The sequence below is a fragment of the Phalacrocorax carbo genome, chromosome 7 (genome assembly GCF_963921805.1).
Source record: "Phalacrocorax carbo chromosome 7, bPhaCar2.1, whole genome shotgun sequence".
NCBI classification, from domain to species: Eukaryota; Metazoa; Chordata; class Aves; order Suliformes; family Phalacrocoracidae; genus Phalacrocorax; species Phalacrocorax carbo.
Genome location: NC_087519.1, coordinates 44,324,866 through 44,342,489, shown reverse-complemented (window position 1 = coordinate 44,342,489; position 17,624 = coordinate 44,324,866). Strand labels below are relative to the sequence as shown.

The following is a 17,624-nucleotide window of genomic DNA, read 5'->3' as shown; positions in this document are numbered from 1 at the left end:
CAGGCTGGTGCACCAACAGGACAATTTCCAACGGGAAGCTCATCAACCAATCCTTTCTTATAGCCTTATAGACACTTTACCCAAAAGAACTCTTATGTGGTCACATAACATCTCTGCGCCTCTTGCACTGTTGTCTTGTTTCACTGATATTAGCTTTAAACACAAAAGAAGTCTTTAAGAAGTAAAAATAAAAGCCTGCATTGTGTACCTTTAAAAAATTAAAAAAACCAAACAAACCACAAAATCCAAGAAAATCAACCCCCCCCCACCAGGTAATAACGTGCAAAACAGAGGGCTGTGGTAACATCCTTGAACCTGTGAACTGGCAGGTAAAAAGTAGCGGTATCATGTATATTAAAATTGGCTAATAAGTTATTGCAGATACCACATTCATTATGCTGCAGTACTGTACATATTTTTCTTAGAAAATAGCTATTTGTGCATATCAGTATTTGTAACTTTAACACATTGTTATGTGAAAAATGTTACTGGGAAATAGATCAGCCACTTTAAGGTGCTGTTGTATCTCTTGGAATGAATGAGCTACATCATTTTAACCATTGGTATTGGAAGTCATGAAGTTAAATTGAAGGTTTGTTCATTTCTCAACACAATGTTTTCCTTTCCTAAGAGCTCTTCTATTTATACATGCCTAAATCTCTAATGTTAGAGGGATATCTGTCTGCATAATAAAGCTGATCATGTTTTGCTACAGTTTGCAGGTGAAAAAAATAAATATTAGAAAAAAAAATTGTGTAGCATTATTTCTGTGCAATAACACTTTTTTGTGTTAAAATGTTCATATTGTGAGTCTGATAACTCATCTGTGTATCAGAAGCAATATGCTTAAAGGTGAGTTAAGCTTAAAATTTTTGCATGCCTTACTTGGATATGTTTCTTTGTGTCCTAGTGATTAAGCTTGCTGTTCTAGCTCAAGTGAAGTGACCTATTGAACAGGAAAATGTTAAGTGAACTTGGATTATTTTGACAGAATAGCTGTGCAATGAAGGACACTGGAAGCACTGAGGAGAGTAGTTACTTGAGAAATGGTTAGCTGCGAAAGACATGTAATTATGGGTAGCTAAGGACAGTCTTTGAACAAGACTTAGTTGTGATCAGAACAGTATGTGTAATAGCAGGCCAAGGTACCACACATGTAACAGCACTCTCTTTATTAAAAATTGATATATATTAGTAAGACCTCTTGTGGAATATTAAATTCATCAATTTTTTTATTTACTGGAATATTTTCTGTCATACTAAAATGCAATTTGTAGAGGGGGCAAAAAATGTCTGGCTTGTCTAGTCTGTAATAGTAAGAAGGTTCAAGAAAAATATAACTTTGCATCAGAGTAGTTGGTGATGGTGTTTTAAAACACAGACGTAACTGGCTTGAGTTCAAGTGTAATATCAGAGCTAAGAAAATAATGTAAATATATTATGAATACAAAACCTGCAAGCTTAAAGGTTTCTGACCAGCCAGAGAACAAAGCTCTTAACAGCTTTCAAGATAACAGGAATAAATAAGATCAGCTGTTGCATGACTTTTGACAAAAGGATGTGCAAACCCACTTGAGGCAAATACGAAAATTCTTAAAGGTAAGACATTTCCCTTGTACTTGACTGCCTGAGTGTTAGATCTGCTTATTTCTAGGGGAGCTGAAAGACTCAACCACTGCTTGTAGACACTCTTTATGCCAGTGCTTTTGACTTCTGTTGCTTGCCTATGGGGTGGTAGTAATTTCTATACTTTTTTTAAGCTTTGAAGATCCCAAAGCAGGAGACAGGCAGGTTATACAAGCTGCTTATATAGTAGCGTTCCTCGCTTAAATGTCTGGGTTTGTCCTATTGACATATTTCAAGTTAAGAGACTTGAAGTCTTTCTTTTCCTTCTGATGAGGACTGCTGGACAGAGTATGGTGTATGGCTTAATTCCCAAGACTCTTTGGGAAATTCACTAAAATCTCCAGCAATTGAGGGTTTCCAGGGTGTTAGCGATGCTCTTGCTTTCACCAGTGTTTTAGCATAGTATAAATAGCTGTAGTTCTTCCCTGTTGTTGACCTTACCTGGTTTGGGATAGTAACACATAAATGTAGTAGAGAGTGGGGAGCTGCAAGGGTTCCGAAGGACTTCTGGAATGCTTAAATATGCTTATTGCAGGGAACTGGACCAAAGCAACCAAATCAACGAGATGAGGAATAGCCTTGTGGAAGAGGAACAATCCTGTGCTTCCTTCACCTAAATTGATGCAAATTAAGCTTTGGGCAAGGGCTAATGAGGTCATCTATTGAAATTGTTGTGATCCTAATGAAGCTGATGAGATACTGAAATTCATTTAAGTATGCAAGGCATGCAGTTTTAGGTGATGCTATAGAAATAGTGGAATACCTTATTTTTTGTAACCAGTTTGAATGCAGAAGAAAGGTTGGCAACTTCTGTCATACACAACCACATCTGTTTAGTGTGTGTTCACTAACTTGAAGTTTGTCAAACTCCAAACAAGTGGCTGAAGATCTTGTTATTGTTTTGAGTGTCCTTTGTATTGAGCAGAAACCGACACCATACCTGTTTTGTTGATTAGATTTTTTTAAATAGCTGTATTTCCAAAATGGATTCTTCACCCATGATTATAAATGTTTTGTCGTAGAAATCTCTACAGTTGTTCACGTAATTGCTCATGCAGCTAGCATAGTTGCCAAAAAGCTATACTTCAGCTAGCTTTTCAGTAGCTTCTTTAGCATTAAAGCACTTGATAACTTTAGCCCTTTTATACAGAAATTAATTTTGGGATCTTCTGGATTAATACTTTTACTCCTAATAGGTCAGCTCTTGTGTGTCAGAAGATGCTGTAAGAGGTACATCCCGAGTTCTAGAAGGCAGATGTGATGCTCAGTTTCCGCACTTCAAAGTTATTTAATGGCTCTAAACTCCCAAGCGCTGTGTTCAAATGAATGCTGAAGCAAGAAATTAATTTGAAAAGGACCAAATTTAGCTAGAATTCCTGAAAAATAATTACAAATGTGGTGCAAGTATTCTGCTTTCTTGAAGGGAAAACTTTTTAAGGCATAAAGGCAAGCTCGAGCAGCTTCTAAAAATTATGTTTTTAGAAGAATTAATGATTTTTACTTGTAAGCTGAATTGGAGAAAACATTAGTTCTGACTCTTGGCAAATCTGTAAGTTGTGGTAAAGGAACACACTGGAATTTGCTGTTGTCTGATAGTTGACTCCAAAGTGGACGTTACTGAACATAGTTGAAAGAACATTCCATAACTAGCTTTAAGTTATATCTAATCTTTAATTTCTATACAAGACAGTCTTACTTAAATACCACCACTTAAAGTGACTCCCCATGGCTTAAAAATAAATATCTAGTTCAGAAGGGTTTTTGCTTCCAAAGATAAGCATGTGGGTCATGACAGTTGTCAGACAGAACTAATGCATATGCTTATCCAGACAGACCCTCAAAGGGAAGTTTAGTGTGTTGTGTTCGTATATCTTCAACAAATTCACAGTAAATCTGTCACTGCATCACTAGCACTTTATCTGTATGTAGTGACATGTTTTTCTTAGTCCTGGAACCTCAGATTTCTGAGGAGTGCATGGTCTGGGTGGAATCTGAAATTACTGCATTTGGCTGTTTGTAAACTGAAGTGACAGCATCGCCGTGCTATGTAGCATTGTAGTAATCCACCTTTGAACATATAGTAGTGTTTTTTGGAAAAAAAAGGTTTATTGCTATTTGTTAACTTGCTTCAAAATGCATGTCACAACTTCCAGCTGAAAGTCTTAAGCCTTTCTAAAGGTTTCTGTGACAAGCTTTCCAACAGATCACCTTGCTGCTGTGAGGCAACTGTTTCTCTAGATTCTCTAGTGTTGTGGCTGAATTTCAGCTGGCAATGAAGCCCTACCCAGCCACTTGCTCACTCCTCTGCTGGGGTGGGGGAGAGAGGATCAGAAGAGTAAAAGTGAGGAAACTCCTGGGTTGAGATAAAGACAGATAAATAATGGACAAAGCAAAAGCCTTGCACACAAGCAAAGCAAAACATGGAATTAATTCACTGCCTCCCACGGGCAGGCAGGTGCTCGGCCATCTCCAGGAAAGCAGGGCTCCATCATGTGTAACAGTTACTTGGGAAGACAAATGCCATTACCCTGAATGCCCTCCCCCTTCCTCCATCTCCCCCAGCTCTATATGCTGAGCGTGATGCCATATGGTGTGGGACATACTGTGGGTCAGTTGGGGTCAGCTGTCCCGGCTGTGTCCCCTCCCAACCCCATGTGCACCCCCAGCCCCTCACTGGTGGGGTGGGGTGAGAGACAGAAAAGGCCTTGACTGCGTGTAAGCCCTGCTCGGCAGGAACAAAAACATCCTTGTTATGAACACTTTTCAGCACAAATCCCAAACAGAGCCCCATACCAGCTACTGTGAAGAAAATTCACTCTATCCCCACCAAAACCAGCACATCTAGGAATTTTTGAAGGTCTTAAACCTATGACTAAATTACCTTTAATTGAAACACACAGTAGAGGTAGCAGTTCAAAGGTTGTGTCCTGTAAGTTGTTCTGTTGTGAGGTTCAGGCATCTGTATGCACTTGCTTGTGCTTATCGAGCATTAATAGATCATTAAATTTTAGTTTAAATGAAAGATTGAGGGTTGTTTGGTATTAGAGCTACTGGTGAAGAAAATAGGCAAAATGCATCATCCTATTGATGAAGCTCTTTGTGATGTAGGCTTGTATAAACAGCCTGTTTAACCATTGATCAGTGAAATTGGTTGAGCATTGTTTCTCCTAATTCATTGTTCAGATGATGCAGCCTTCTGTCCTGTTGCTTGCGGCCATTCTTCTTGTCTCCTTTGTTAATGATCAATGCTTTCACCAGCCACGCTGTTATTTCTGCATTTGATGGAGATAATGGTGTATATGCTTCTGATCAGGAAAATTCCAGCTATGACTGTGAAGTAGCTGCCATAAATGAGAAACTGGGAAATGGAGGTGGGGAGGAAGGAGAGTCAAAAACTGGTTTTGCTGTTAGGTAATAACTAAAGGGGTGTTCCTCCATGGTCACCTTCCCTTCCCGGTCACCCATGCCCAAAATGATCCCATCTTGAAAGGATTCAAGAAGTCTGGCTGCTTGCCTTCATACTGTAGGAAGTCTGTGGTTGTAAAAGGAGGGGGAGAGAATAAGGGAGGAGGACAGCTGCCCTGCGCTTTCTGTCCCTTCTCTGAAAAGGTGAAAGCTGGAGGCTTGGACCTTGTTCAGTATGTACGTTTAAATTTTAAATCCAGAGATTTAATGGGGAATCATGAGATTTGTTAATTTGCTGAATTACAGTAACTTAAAGATTCATCCAAGGAAACTGTCATTTAGAATTACCCTAGTAATAGACCCACAGATTGCCCTTCAGCTTGCTTCCTGCTTCTGTTTAGGGTATATTGACAATAAACTTGTGAATAGTAAGCCTTTAAATACAAAAACAAACAAAATCAACCACCACGTGAGTAATAGGTGGTGGTCTTTCCCTTCTGCTCTATGAAAATATTCTTAAAGTTATTGGAGAAATGCAAAATTAGCAGGACTAGAGGACAAGTAGGTTGTAGCTACTGCCAGTTCACTTTAAACCTGTTTTCCAAGTCAGTAACTGTCCTAAGATAGCCCATTCCCTAATAGCTTCTCAAAGGCTAATATTGGAGTAGAATCCTCTTTTGGAGGAGGATAGGGGAACTGAGTGCAGTGTGAGTAACGTAACTTACCTGAGTGCTGATATCCAGTCCCAGACCTCTTGAATCTACTACAACAATAGTTAAAATTGTCTGAATCACCAGTGCAACAAAGTTGTTGAAGCCAAACATCAAGGCGTAACGCTCCATGCTTAGATTGACAGCGATCTGAAACCTGAAAATGGATGTACAGGTTGGTTAAGCTATGGAGAACATGGAGGCTTGCAATTGACTTACGTGAGGAAGTTTGGGCACAATTTAATGTGCACAGTGGATTTTTCATAGGATAAAGCCTCTTCAGTCTTGGCTAATAAGCTTTACCAGCTTCATTTTGGCAGAAATCCCTTTTTTTTTCTGGCTTCAGCACTTCCATGCATCCTACTTACTTTACTTATTTGAGTGGATATTTTTGTGAAATAAAGACCTATGTATGTTTATTTGATCATCTAAGGAATATTTGTACCTAGATCATTGAACAGCCAAATGCAGAATAAGGTAGTTTCTGACTTGGAGTAACCTACTGTAATGGTTAGGTAATTTTTTTTTTATAAACTTTTTTTTATAAACTAGATTATAATTTTATATAAGCTAGAAATAGTACGTGCTGTTGTCATGACCTATTTAAAATCTTATTTCTAGGAAAAATTTCAGTAAAATTGATAAATTTAAAATGTGACACTGATTTAAATCAATTCAATTAGAACAGTTGTGTATTATACTTACGTTGCTATTGTTATAAGGAGCATATAGCATGCTTTAAACACAAGGTAACCAGCATAACATGCCCAGATGTTGTCAGTAAAGCGCATGAGAAACAGAGAACCAGCATCCATTGCAGAGAAAATTCCCAAAGCCAACTCTCCAGAAAGATCCCAGTTTACTTTGACATATCCAACTGCCATGGATGTTGCTGAACCTAAAAATTTGAAAGTAATAATCAAAACTCTGAAACATTATCATCCTGGATCATGCCAGGAGCTCTTGAGACTGTTGCAGCCACAATGGGCTTTGTTAACGGTGTGGCTTATGTTTTGTATTAGTGGTGTGGAAGTCTTCTGTTTGGTGGTTTGGTGTGGGTTTTTTGGGTGGGGGGGTTTGGGGTGTGGTGTGTGTTTGTTTTGGGTTTTTTTTCTTAACCTTGCTTGCAGAGCCTTTACAGAGAAAGTGCCTCGTGCCTAAGGCTGGAGGCAGCAGTGTACGGTTTATTGTTACTCCATTTTTTTGAAAGCTGTAAGCAAAGAGAAGAACAATCCCACCAAGCATTTTCTGCCAAAACATGCATAATGGAGCTAATTCCTTCATGTAAAGATCATTATGAAATTAAAATCTACTGCAGTCCTTCATGCTTTGCTTTTTTTTAGGAAAGCATCTTTTCCAGTTTCTGGTTGAAAAATCTTATGAACTGTATTTGTCAATAGCTTATTGACCATCGTGTATAACAAAAGCCCTTACTTGAGCGTCATATGGTATAACAAACTCCAGTGCCTTGATTTTTTTTTTAAATATCTGGAATAATCATGAGGTTTACTTTTCTCTCCATATAAATTCTAGAGAAAAACTGTTTACTGCTGCAAGAAGGTTATCCAGCTATGGTTTTGGGGTTTTATGCTTCTTTAGCACAGAGCCTCCTGTAGGTGTATGAAAGCTCGTTGAAACACAATATGCTGTAGTAGCTCAAATGCAAAGAGAAGTTTTGGTCCAGCCAGGTTATACAGCAGCGGGTTATGGGAGTCCAGAGAGCGCCAGCTGCCCAGATGTTTTCAGGCAGGCTAGCGCACTAGTACAAAATTGAACTTCATTTACTGGTTGCATGTGCTCTTCATCAGAATTCAGAAGGTCATAGCAGGCCTACTCCTTTGGCCTATCACTGCTATATCCAGAGGTTCCTAGTACTGTGAGTGCTTTCTGTACTCTGAAATAGTATCGAGTGCCAGAGGGTGTAAAAGCAAGAAAGCCTTTGGGAATACTGTTCAAGCCAGCAGTCTGAGAAGTTTTGGGGTAGCTTCAGTAAAATGCATTTTAATGCTGATTGCAGGGAGGAAGAGGAATCTGAGAGTTCCCTGTAGAAATGTGAGATAAATTTCCTACTATGAAGGAGGAGATATAACTGTATTAATGTGAGCTTAAAAATGAGACTCCATTGGTATTGCACAGCTATTTAAATGAAGAAGTTGCACTTAACCCATATGCTTTCTGTTCTGTGGCCAAAGAGGAATGCCATTTGGATGGACCAAGTAACTGTAATGAGAATCAGTATCGGTGAGGTTGGAAAAGACCTCTGGACTTTGTCTAGAACTGCTAAAAGCAGGGTAGATGAGAGCAAGTTGCTCAGGATGGTGCCCAGGTTTTGAACATCTCCAGGGATGGAGAGTCCACATCTCTGGCCAGCCTGTTCCAGTGTTGAATCACCCTTATAAAAATGTTCTTGTATATTTAAGTGGAACTTTGTTTAAATTTGTGCTCCTTGCCTGTTGTCCTGTCACTGGGCACCACTGGGAAGAGTCTGGCTCTGTCCTCTTTACTCCTTTCCTTCAAGTACTTATGCACTTTAATAAGAAACCGTGTTCTCACAAGGCTAAACAATTAGTGCTTTCAGCCTCTCCTTGTATGTCACATCCAGAGGCAAACTATTGATCAGGATAGAGATGCAGTCAGAGAGTATTTGTTCAGGAGCGCTCATACTGAAATGATCCTGAATCCACTGTCTAAACAGACCATCTAGAGCAGTCTATCTGTTAATATGCTCTTTTCTAATTTTTAAACCACCTAGCTAAAGTTGTATTTGAGGGAGGAACAGGTGAGGTGTCATTGCACAGGGCTTTTGAACAGCTTGCTTGGGGTTAAAATAATGATGTAAACAGAGCTGTGAACTCAAACTCTTAAGACTTTGGTGGAATGAGGTGCCCTAAGAAGGAAAACATACGTACAAGTCTTTTTAAGATTATTTTTGAAGACCCCACTGATAAAGTTGTGCAGTAAAAACATGCTTTGCACACTATGTGGGTGTTACATATTGGAGGCTGTTGCTGTTGACCTTGCTCCTCACAGGAAACAAACAGAAAGGCACCAAAGACGTTGCTGAGGAATGCCATCAGCACAGGATGGGTCAGAAGTAGTTGTTAACGATCTTTTACTTACCTAGAAAAGTTGCTATTGCTTCAACAGCCCCATTGTACACTGCAGAGCTGTGAGAGGGGGCTCTGAAGTCCCACAGCACTTGGATATAATTCAGAACCTGGTTAAAGCCTGCTGTAGCCAGAGCCCACCACAGGGACCAGCAGAGAAGTTTCCTGGAGCTGTAGCAATCCCTCAGGTCCTTGCTCAGCTGCACCAGTACCCTGAGTACATGATTCTGGGGCTTGGCATTATCAGCCTGATGTTCAGCTGTCGGTCCCCTGTCAGCAGATACGGAGCCCTTGTCCTCTTGGCGGCCCGGTGGCCTGTCGGAGCTGACTGTAGCCACAACTTTATCTGGTCCCGGGAGAGGCTCTGAGGCATCTTTCCTGTGGAAGAACATACTCTTCTGAGGCATTGGGAGGAAAAATGAACACACAAATGCCAGGGACACAGAAGCCAAAGTAATGGCATTAAGGTGAAAGTAGGATACACCTGCTAAGGAAACCAGCAGCTGTCCCAGCACGGCAGCAACAGTGGCTGCAACAAGAGTGATACTTCTGCAATAGCTCGTCACTCTCTGATAGTGATCGGTGCTGACGACGCTGTAGATGTAGGCGTAGTAGGCGACCTCGGTGGCTGTCACCATTCCATAGAAGAATTCCACCACCTGCATGGCCACCACGCCATGTGCAAAGAGGAGCAAGAGCCACGTGACGATAAAGCTGATGCCCTGGAGGAGGAGGATGGGCTTGTAACGCACATAGTCTGTAATCAGGAAGACTGGGAAAAGGAGTGCAAGGTAGGAGTATGTCCAAACTGGGAAAATCTGGTTTGTAACCTAGAAGAAAATAAAAGAAGAAATATTTTTTTTAAAATTCGTCTAAAATTTTGGGTTTGATACTTTTTGATTATAGCATTAAAGGAATGTAGTTGTGATGACAGGAAACATTGAATGATGTGAATTGTGCAGACTTAAACTGCCTTACACTACAAAACTGTAAATGTACTCCTTAAAAGGCAAAGATAGTGACGCTAGGCTCTACTACATAGACAGGTAGACTGGCTTAAAAAGAAATTCTAGTAAAGGCCTATGAAGAAGGCAGATTTTGATGTGCAGCTGTTCTAAGCAGTGATAACTGTGTCAGAAGAAAGTCTGTCTAGCATCAAATGCTATTCTCCACAGTAGCTGAAAATGAATGCCTATTTAATTTTAACTTTTACATGAGTCATTGTATACCTTTCATCACCTCTCTTTTTGTTAGAATTAGAACAAAAATGCATATGCGTCTTACGATGGGGAACTGGTAAGTGTGTAACTGTTACTATGCTATGTTCACCTTCTACATTATCTTCAAATTTCATTTGTTAGAAGTAAATCAGTCTTTAATGGAACAGCATTTTGATAAGTTTCAGTTGGCCTTCAATGCATAGATGCTCTGAAAAGAATTTTTTTTTCCCGCTAAACCTGATCTGCATTCAGGTTGGAAGGTGTTGTCTACTGTTGCCACTAAAGCTCAGTGCTTCCAGGCAGTTTGACTACAACTGTGGCAGGGGTATCCCCTTCTTAGATACAGTCATAGAGAAAGGTCCCTTTGTGCAAGTTTGGGGGAGGTCTTATCCAGTAACTGCTGGACCTGCTACGGTATCCGTTCATGATCACTCATTCTCTGCTGTCCTGGGTTTGGGTGGGAGAGAGTTAATTTTCTCCACAGTAGCTAGAATGGGGCAATGTTTTGGATTTTTGCTGAAAACAGTGTTGATAATGTGGAGATGTTTTAGTTGTTGCTAAGTAGTGCTTACACTAACCAAGGACTTTTTCAGCTCCCCATGCTTTGCTGGGTGCACAAGCAGCTGGGAGGGGACACGGCCAGGACAGCTGACCCCACCGACTCAAGGTATGTCCCACACCATATGGTGTCATGCCCAGCATATAGAGCTGGGGAGAGAAGAAGGAAGGGGGGGGACATTTGGAGTGATGGCATTTGTCTTCCAAAGTAACCGTTACGCATGATGGAGCCCTGCTTTCCTGGAGACGGCTGAACACCTGCCTGCCGATGGGAAACAGTTGAATTAATTCTGTGTTTTGCTTTGCTTGTACACGTGTAGCTTTTGCTTTATCTATTAAACTGTCTATCTCAACCCAGGAGTTTCCTCACTTTTACTCTTCTGGTTCTCTCCCCCACCCCAGCAGGGGGGAGTGAGTGAGTGGCTGGGTGGGGCTTAGTTGCTGACGGGCTAAATCATTAAATCTGCTTAAGCAGTTAGACTAGAAAGGAATTGTTTCAAATGCTGGAGGGACAATAGTAGCTGGTTATCTTTTTACTTCTGAACTGGTACTGGAGTGAGTTGCATGGTGAGGAGCAGGTTCACTATATCTTTCTGGGTGACTTGTTTCTCTGAACCTTAATTAGAATTTTTAAGTGTTTGACTGAAACGTATGCAAGAACCTCACAAGAGGTGAGTTTGACTGAAAGAGCCAGTATCTGTACTACGCTTATGTTTGAGTTAAGGATTCTTGTTGAAAGCAGAATTAAGGCATCCTATCATGCTATTTGTGTGTTTTATGTAAGAGAAAATTTCCCTTTGTAGTTAAAAAAAAAAAAGGCCAACAACCCAAACCATGAATACCTTTTTTCAGAAGAAACCTTGGGTTCCCACTGTGCTAGCAGGTTCTACCTTTACATTTGCTACTGCACATCAGGAATGACTGTACTTCGTATTAGCTGTACGTGGGTGTACCAAGCTTCTGTTTTCTAATTATACCATTAGCTCCATGACTCAGCCACTTGTTAACTATGTCCCCTTTTGTTGGCAAGTGTACTCCTGAAGCAGCCAGTGCTGAACAGAAGAGCAGAGCAAGGAAATCTGCAATGCATGCTTTGTTAAAAATAAATTTAAAAAATTTATATATGAATCAGACCTCCAGAGGGTAATGAATGCATAAAACAATCTTGGAATGTAGGTAATAATCTAACAGCTCATAAAGGGAAGTCTGCCTGGTTTCTTATGATTTGCAATCACTACATCACTGTCAGTGTAATGAATTCCACAATAAGTATAAATAAGTCTTAGTGTTGCTCCTCCTTTGGGGTTCTAGGTGGGGAGAGGAACTAGCTGACCTGATTTTGCTTAAAGTACCCATTTCTTAAACATCCACCAAAGTGGTTTCAAAGTCCTAAGAATGTAGGGACTTTAGAGTTTTGAACGTTCTGCAAAAGAGGCGAGTCCTTACGTTCTTTTCCAGAAGTATTTTAAATATGAGTCTCTAGATAAAATATACCTGTATTGTTGAACACTTTACCTCTCCTTCAGTTATTGCTGTAAGACATAATGCTTTATGCATTTTAGTTATTACTTAAGAGAATAGTTACATACCTCTTCAATTGTTAGGTTTTTGTCTGGTCCAGTTAAGTAAGGAGTGAGAAAAGCTTCTGATGGCCTCATTGTGGAGAAAAATCCATATGCACAGATGATTAGCGTGGGATAAATCCAGCTGCGGCCTACGGCTCCCTTCCAGCAATCCATAATCTACCTGGAAAAAAAAAAGAGTGAAGAAATAAGCACACCAGGAATTTATAAATATGCTCTTCACAGCAGGTAAAAATAGATTTATAAATTTACTTTTTAACTAACCCTAGTTCAGCTAATGTTTGTTTCACTAAACCTGCCAGTGATCACAGATGCAGCTTGTAAATGAACAACTTGGATCAAGGTGCATTGGTGGTGGTTAACTCCAGTCTCTATCAAAGGCTGTTAATGACGTGCTTAGAATTCATTGGATGCGTCGTAGTGGAAGAATAAAGTTCCATTACAGTCTCATTTCTGAATAAATGAGTGGGCAAACTGTGAGATTAAAGCTCATTCTCAGCATGCTCAAGGAGGCTGTTTTTTTGTTAATTTGCAGCCCGAGCGCCAAGTGGAACGACAGAAGTGCAAGCCTTTTTGTAGACAATAAAAGCCACCAGCCAGCTCACAACCCACTGTGAGCTTGGTTTCTTCAAAATACTTTAATACTCATCATATTTCTTGCACTCCTGTTATCTGAGTGGGTAAATAAAGCTGCAGGAAACTATCTGCTTGTGGTACCTGCTCAGACTTAGAAACGAAAAATTTGACTTCACTTTTGAAAGTGATCAAAGGGAAAAGAATGGAACTTGTTTTGTTTCACTGTAGTTGGCAGCAAAAAGAAGTCTAAAGAGATCTGGGGCTTTAAAGCTGATTTTACTCATTTTGCTTTAGAAAGTCAGTTCCACTGTTCCTGGAAAACAAGTGAAACAAGAATGTTCTGAAACCATAAAAGAATGAAAGCAAAGCACTGACTAATATTTAATCAAGCTGTTACAAGCTATTTCTTTTAAACTATTGAATTCCATTTTATAGCAGGCACTTTATCAAAAGTGCTTGTACTTGCACTGTGAGATTATATTTATTAAAACCTAGCATAAATAGTATGTTGTTAAGGTATTATTTCTATGACCTCAGAGGAAGGGTCCAAAAATCAATCCTAACCCTGAAACTTGATTTCAAGTGATTGCCTCTGACTGTCATCTTACTCTTACAAATCATTGTATCTACATATAAACAACAGCCTGTATTATCCCTAGCTCTTTATATCTGCTTTAAAATCTTTTGATATGTTATCTTTTAAAAATAAAAACATGTTAAACCCTGAACTGATCCATGACATCAGCATAAATCTCACATCCCTTCCAAATGCACTGAGCAAGTGAGAGGACAGCACACTTCCAAATAACTCCAAAGGTAAATTATCTGTCAAAGCTGTGGCTGCCATACATTTGCTGTGGACTCGTGCAGTTTCCTCCAAGGATGACTTTCTGTCTTAAGGAAGTCAGAAACCACCCTTTAGGATTGGAGGTGCTAAGAAATTTCTGTCTTTGTTCCCTAAAAGTTCTTTCTAAACTTGATAAAATATTAACAGAATTTTAATAATAATAATAATAATTCAAAACAGCTGCTCTTGCTTGCAGAACTTGTCCATGAAGATGGTGGGGGAAGCTTTCTCCTTTACAGGTTTTGTCAGCAAACTAATATAAAGATAAAGCTTTAAGACTCACAGTAGCTAATGATTAATAAAAACTGACATGGCAAGAAAGCAATCACTTGATTGCATTTTTGTGTTAATGAACACCTTTAAAAGCTCTGGTCTCTGATTCATGGGTAAGATGCAGCACCCATTTTACATTTTGGGCTGACCCTGACCCTCCCCTGCACACAGCACAGTGGCCTCTGGGCTCACGGGATCTCTGCTGACTGTCCTGGCTTTGCTGGGAGCGCGAGGAGGTAGGACAGAGAATACCATATATTATGAGTGGGCCAGGAATGACTTCTATATAAAGACCAATCTGTCACTTAAGGGCAAATGAACAGGAAAAGAAGCTTCTAATCTAAAAATCAAAACATAACTGCTTTAGAGAAATGTTGCTGCTTTGCATTCCTTTACCCAATTTTTTTTTTTTTACTGGACTCCCTATGTCTTCCAAGGTTCATCAGAGGAGGGAGTTGATCGTGAAGCCTGTTGGTGGAATGTGTGTTGACAGTGGGAGCAAATGCTGTAGCCGTGGCAGGAGGGGCCCCACGTTACCCAGAGCAGCTTTGTGAGCTGGACAGAGCCTGGTCTTTTTCCATAGCTATGGAAACTTCTCATGCTCTTTCTAGTGTGTAGTACAACCAGGCAGGCAAGTGTTCAGAGAAGCCAGGCTTGCCTCCACCTCCGTCTTTCTTTACCAATGGCTTCTGAGAAAGGAGAGCCACCATGGAGAAGATGTCACTGGGAAGGTCATCTGCCCTGCTGAAAGGTGGCTGCTGACTAGCATTTCTCTGGTAACACATGCAATGCTTGGTTTGATACCTGCTTGCTTTGAATATGAAGATACAATCTGTTTGCTGCCTTGTTGGCCAGAACCGGCCTTATCAGTTTGCTGGACTGTATCTTCACGGAAGACTTGTGCCTAAAACCGCTAATGTTCCAAACGTAGTTAGTTGTGTTTAGAGAGGGTTGTAGCTATGGGAAGCAATGTGCTCAGCTCTGGATTTTCACATTTACTTGGAAGCTTTTAGCATGCTGGGAGAAAGATAAGCATGTAATACTAAAAGCTGCAAGGAGAGGTGGATTTGTTCTGTTTCCTTTTCCTGCAGAACTAGAGAGCCTGCGGTTCTAGCCTTGCTCATAACCTGCCAAGCCTCAACTACCTCTTCTCCAAAGAGTGCGTGGGTATGTACGTGAACACACAGGTAGATGTGTGCCTCTTACTGTTTTGGATGGAATCTTTAACTGATTGCTGGGTTAATACCAATTTTCAGCTGAAAACCCAGGGTAATGTAAGGCCTTACCTTTCTTTTGCTGTTGTTTCTGACTCCAATGTGTCATGTCCTTCTTAATACTCCTAAGATCTACCCTCTTCCTTCCCTATTCCTCCTCCCCTCACCCAATGTTCCACCCAACTCCCAACCTCAGAATCTTTCTTTTGGAAATTTGAGAGAACAGGAATACATTATTTTGATTTTTTTTTTAAAGTCTTATATGTTTTCTGAAGATAGTATTCTCCACAGCTGCAAACCAAATACACTGTGTCTGCTTGGTTCCTTTGCTCCTTAGTGCTATCCCATTTACACGTAAGGCAGTGACCTCTGACCAGCTCAGAATGGAAGAATTTTTATGGTTATTTCTATCAGTTTTTCTAGTTCCCTTCCTCCAGTTTACTACTACCATTTTTTTTAATAATAGCAAAAGGTTTCATACATTGCTGATTCCTTTCCTTTTGTCAGAAGCTACAGCGAGAAATATTTGTGAACTTTCTGTACCAAAGGCAGTTTAAGACAGTGGAGGTGGAAATAATAAGTTCCTCTTCTTCATTTAAACACAAACTCCAATAGCTTCTAGTCTAGGACTGGCACCTAGTTCTTTAACTAAATGCCTCAAAAGAAGATTCCTACTCAGAAGGAAAAGTAAAACAAAATAGTTCTTGTTCTACTGGACTTTGTCTCCATTTCTTCAGGTAGGAATATCATGCCCTCAGTTCTGCAGTAATAAAAGATATTTCCTGCTTAGTGGAGACTAAATACATCTCCCACTTTAACAGCTGTGTTGGTTAAGCTGTCTGCTTAGAGCCAGTTTAGAACACAGAATGTCCACACAATGCACAACAGTAAACAAAAAGCCTAGAAAATTAGCTGGGTTCATTTGGTCAAATCCTACCACTTCTTTGTGCAACTTGAAACAAATACTTTTATACTGCCTCCTCTCTTGCCTCTGGGCAGTTTGTCCAGTTGCAGTATGTGACAATTGTATGAAAAACACATATGTCTGTACAAATCATAGAATCTCCTGAGTTGGAAGGGACCTGCAGGGATAATTGAGTCCAACTCCTGTCCCTGCATAGGACAGCCCCAAAATCCACACCATGTGTCTGAGGGCGTTGTCCAAATGCTTCTTGAATATACACAGAATTGTATAGGCTGGGAAAGACCTTTAAGATCATCGGGTCCAGCTGTAAGCCTAACACTGCCAGTTCACCACTAAACTGTGTCCCTAAGCCACACCTACACATCTTTTAAATACCTCCAGGGAGGGTGACTCAATCACCTCTCTAGGCAGACTGGTCCAGTGCTTGACAACCCTTTCAGTGACGTATTATTTCCTAATATCCAGTCTCAGCCTACCCTGGTGCAACTTGAGGCCATTTTATCTCATCCTATCACTTGTTACGTGGGAGAAGAGACTGAACCCCACCTCACTACACCCTCCTTTCAGGTAGTTATAGAGAGCAATAAGGTCTCCCCTCAGCCTCTTCTTCTCCAGACTAAATAACCCCAGTTCCTTTAGCTGCTCCCCATCAGAGTTGTTTTCCAGACCTTTCCCCAGTTTTGTTGCCCTTCTCTAGACACGCTCCAGCACCTCAATGTCCTTCTTGTAGTGAGGGCCCCAAAAATGAACACAGCATTCGAGGTGTGGCCTCACCAGTGCCGAGTACAGGGGCACCGTCACTGCCCTGCTCCTGCTGGCCACACTATTCCTGATACAAGCCAGGATGCTGTTGGCCGCCTTGGCCACCTGGGCACACTGCGTTCCATGGGGTTGTTGTGACCCAGGTGCAGGACCCAGCCCTTGGCCTTGTTGAACCCCGTACAGTTGGCCTCAGCCCATCAACCCAGCCTGTCCAGATCCCTCTGTAGAACCTTCTTTCCCTCAAGCAGATCAACACTCCCGCGCAACCTGGTGTCATCTGCAAACTTACTGAGAGTGCACTCAATTCCCTCATCCAGATCATTGATAAAGATATTAAACACAGCTGGCCTTGACACTGAGCCCTGGAGAACACAGCTTGTGACTGGCCACCAACTGGATTTAACACCATTCACCACCATTCTTTGGGCCTGGCCATCCAGCCAGGTTTTCATCCACCAAAGAGTACACCTGTCTAAGACATGAGCAGCCAGTTTCTGCAGGAGAATGCTGTGGGAAGTGGTGTCAAAGGCTTTACTGAAGTCTAGGTAGACAACATCCACAGTCTTTCTCTCATCTACTAAGTGTGTCACCTTGTCATAGAAGGAGATGAGGTTAGGTAAGCAGCACCTGCCTTTCCTAAACCCACACTGACTGGCCTGATGGCCTGGTTATCCTGTACATGCTGTGTGATGGCACTCAAATGATAGATTGTGTCTCTATAGGAAAAATATTATTCTGTAATTGCACGGTATTTTCTATTTTTATTAGTTAGATGTAGGCATTGGAAGCCAGAAGCAAACAGCAGTACAGAAATAACT

General features: G+C 40.8%; 2 protein-coding genes across 5 annotated transcripts in view; one reads left to right on the top strand and one right to left on the bottom strand.

Moving 5' to 3' along the window:
• Positions 1-236, top strand: part of AGFG1 (ArfGAP with FG repeats 1) — a 36,446-nt gene extending 36,210 nt beyond the window's left edge. For all 4 annotated transcript variants that reach the window (XM_064457739.1, XM_064457738.1, XM_064457741.1 and 1 more), the window contains one exon: positions 4-236. In XM_064457739.1, coding sequence (XP_064313809.1) covers positions 4-63 — 60 coding nt within the window. In that variant the 3' untranslated portion in view covers positions 64-236. The remainder of the gene's footprint in view (positions 1-3) is intronic.
• LOC104048809 (thiamine transporter 2) lies at positions 3-12,534 on the bottom strand. The gene is made up of 6 exons (XM_064457742.1): positions 12,474-12,534; positions 12,216-12,372; positions 8,862-9,678; positions 6,447-6,639; positions 5,757-5,898; positions 3-4,984 (listed from the first exon to the last, which is right to left on the bottom strand). Exons 2-6 carry the CDS (start codon positions 12,363-12,365, stop codon positions 4,862-4,864), a joined length of 1,425 nt encoding a protein of 474 aa, XP_064313812.1. The 5' UTR covers positions 12,366-12,372; positions 12,474-12,534; the 3' UTR covers positions 3-4,861.
• Between the last annotated feature and the right edge of the window lie 5,090 nt (positions 12,535-17,624).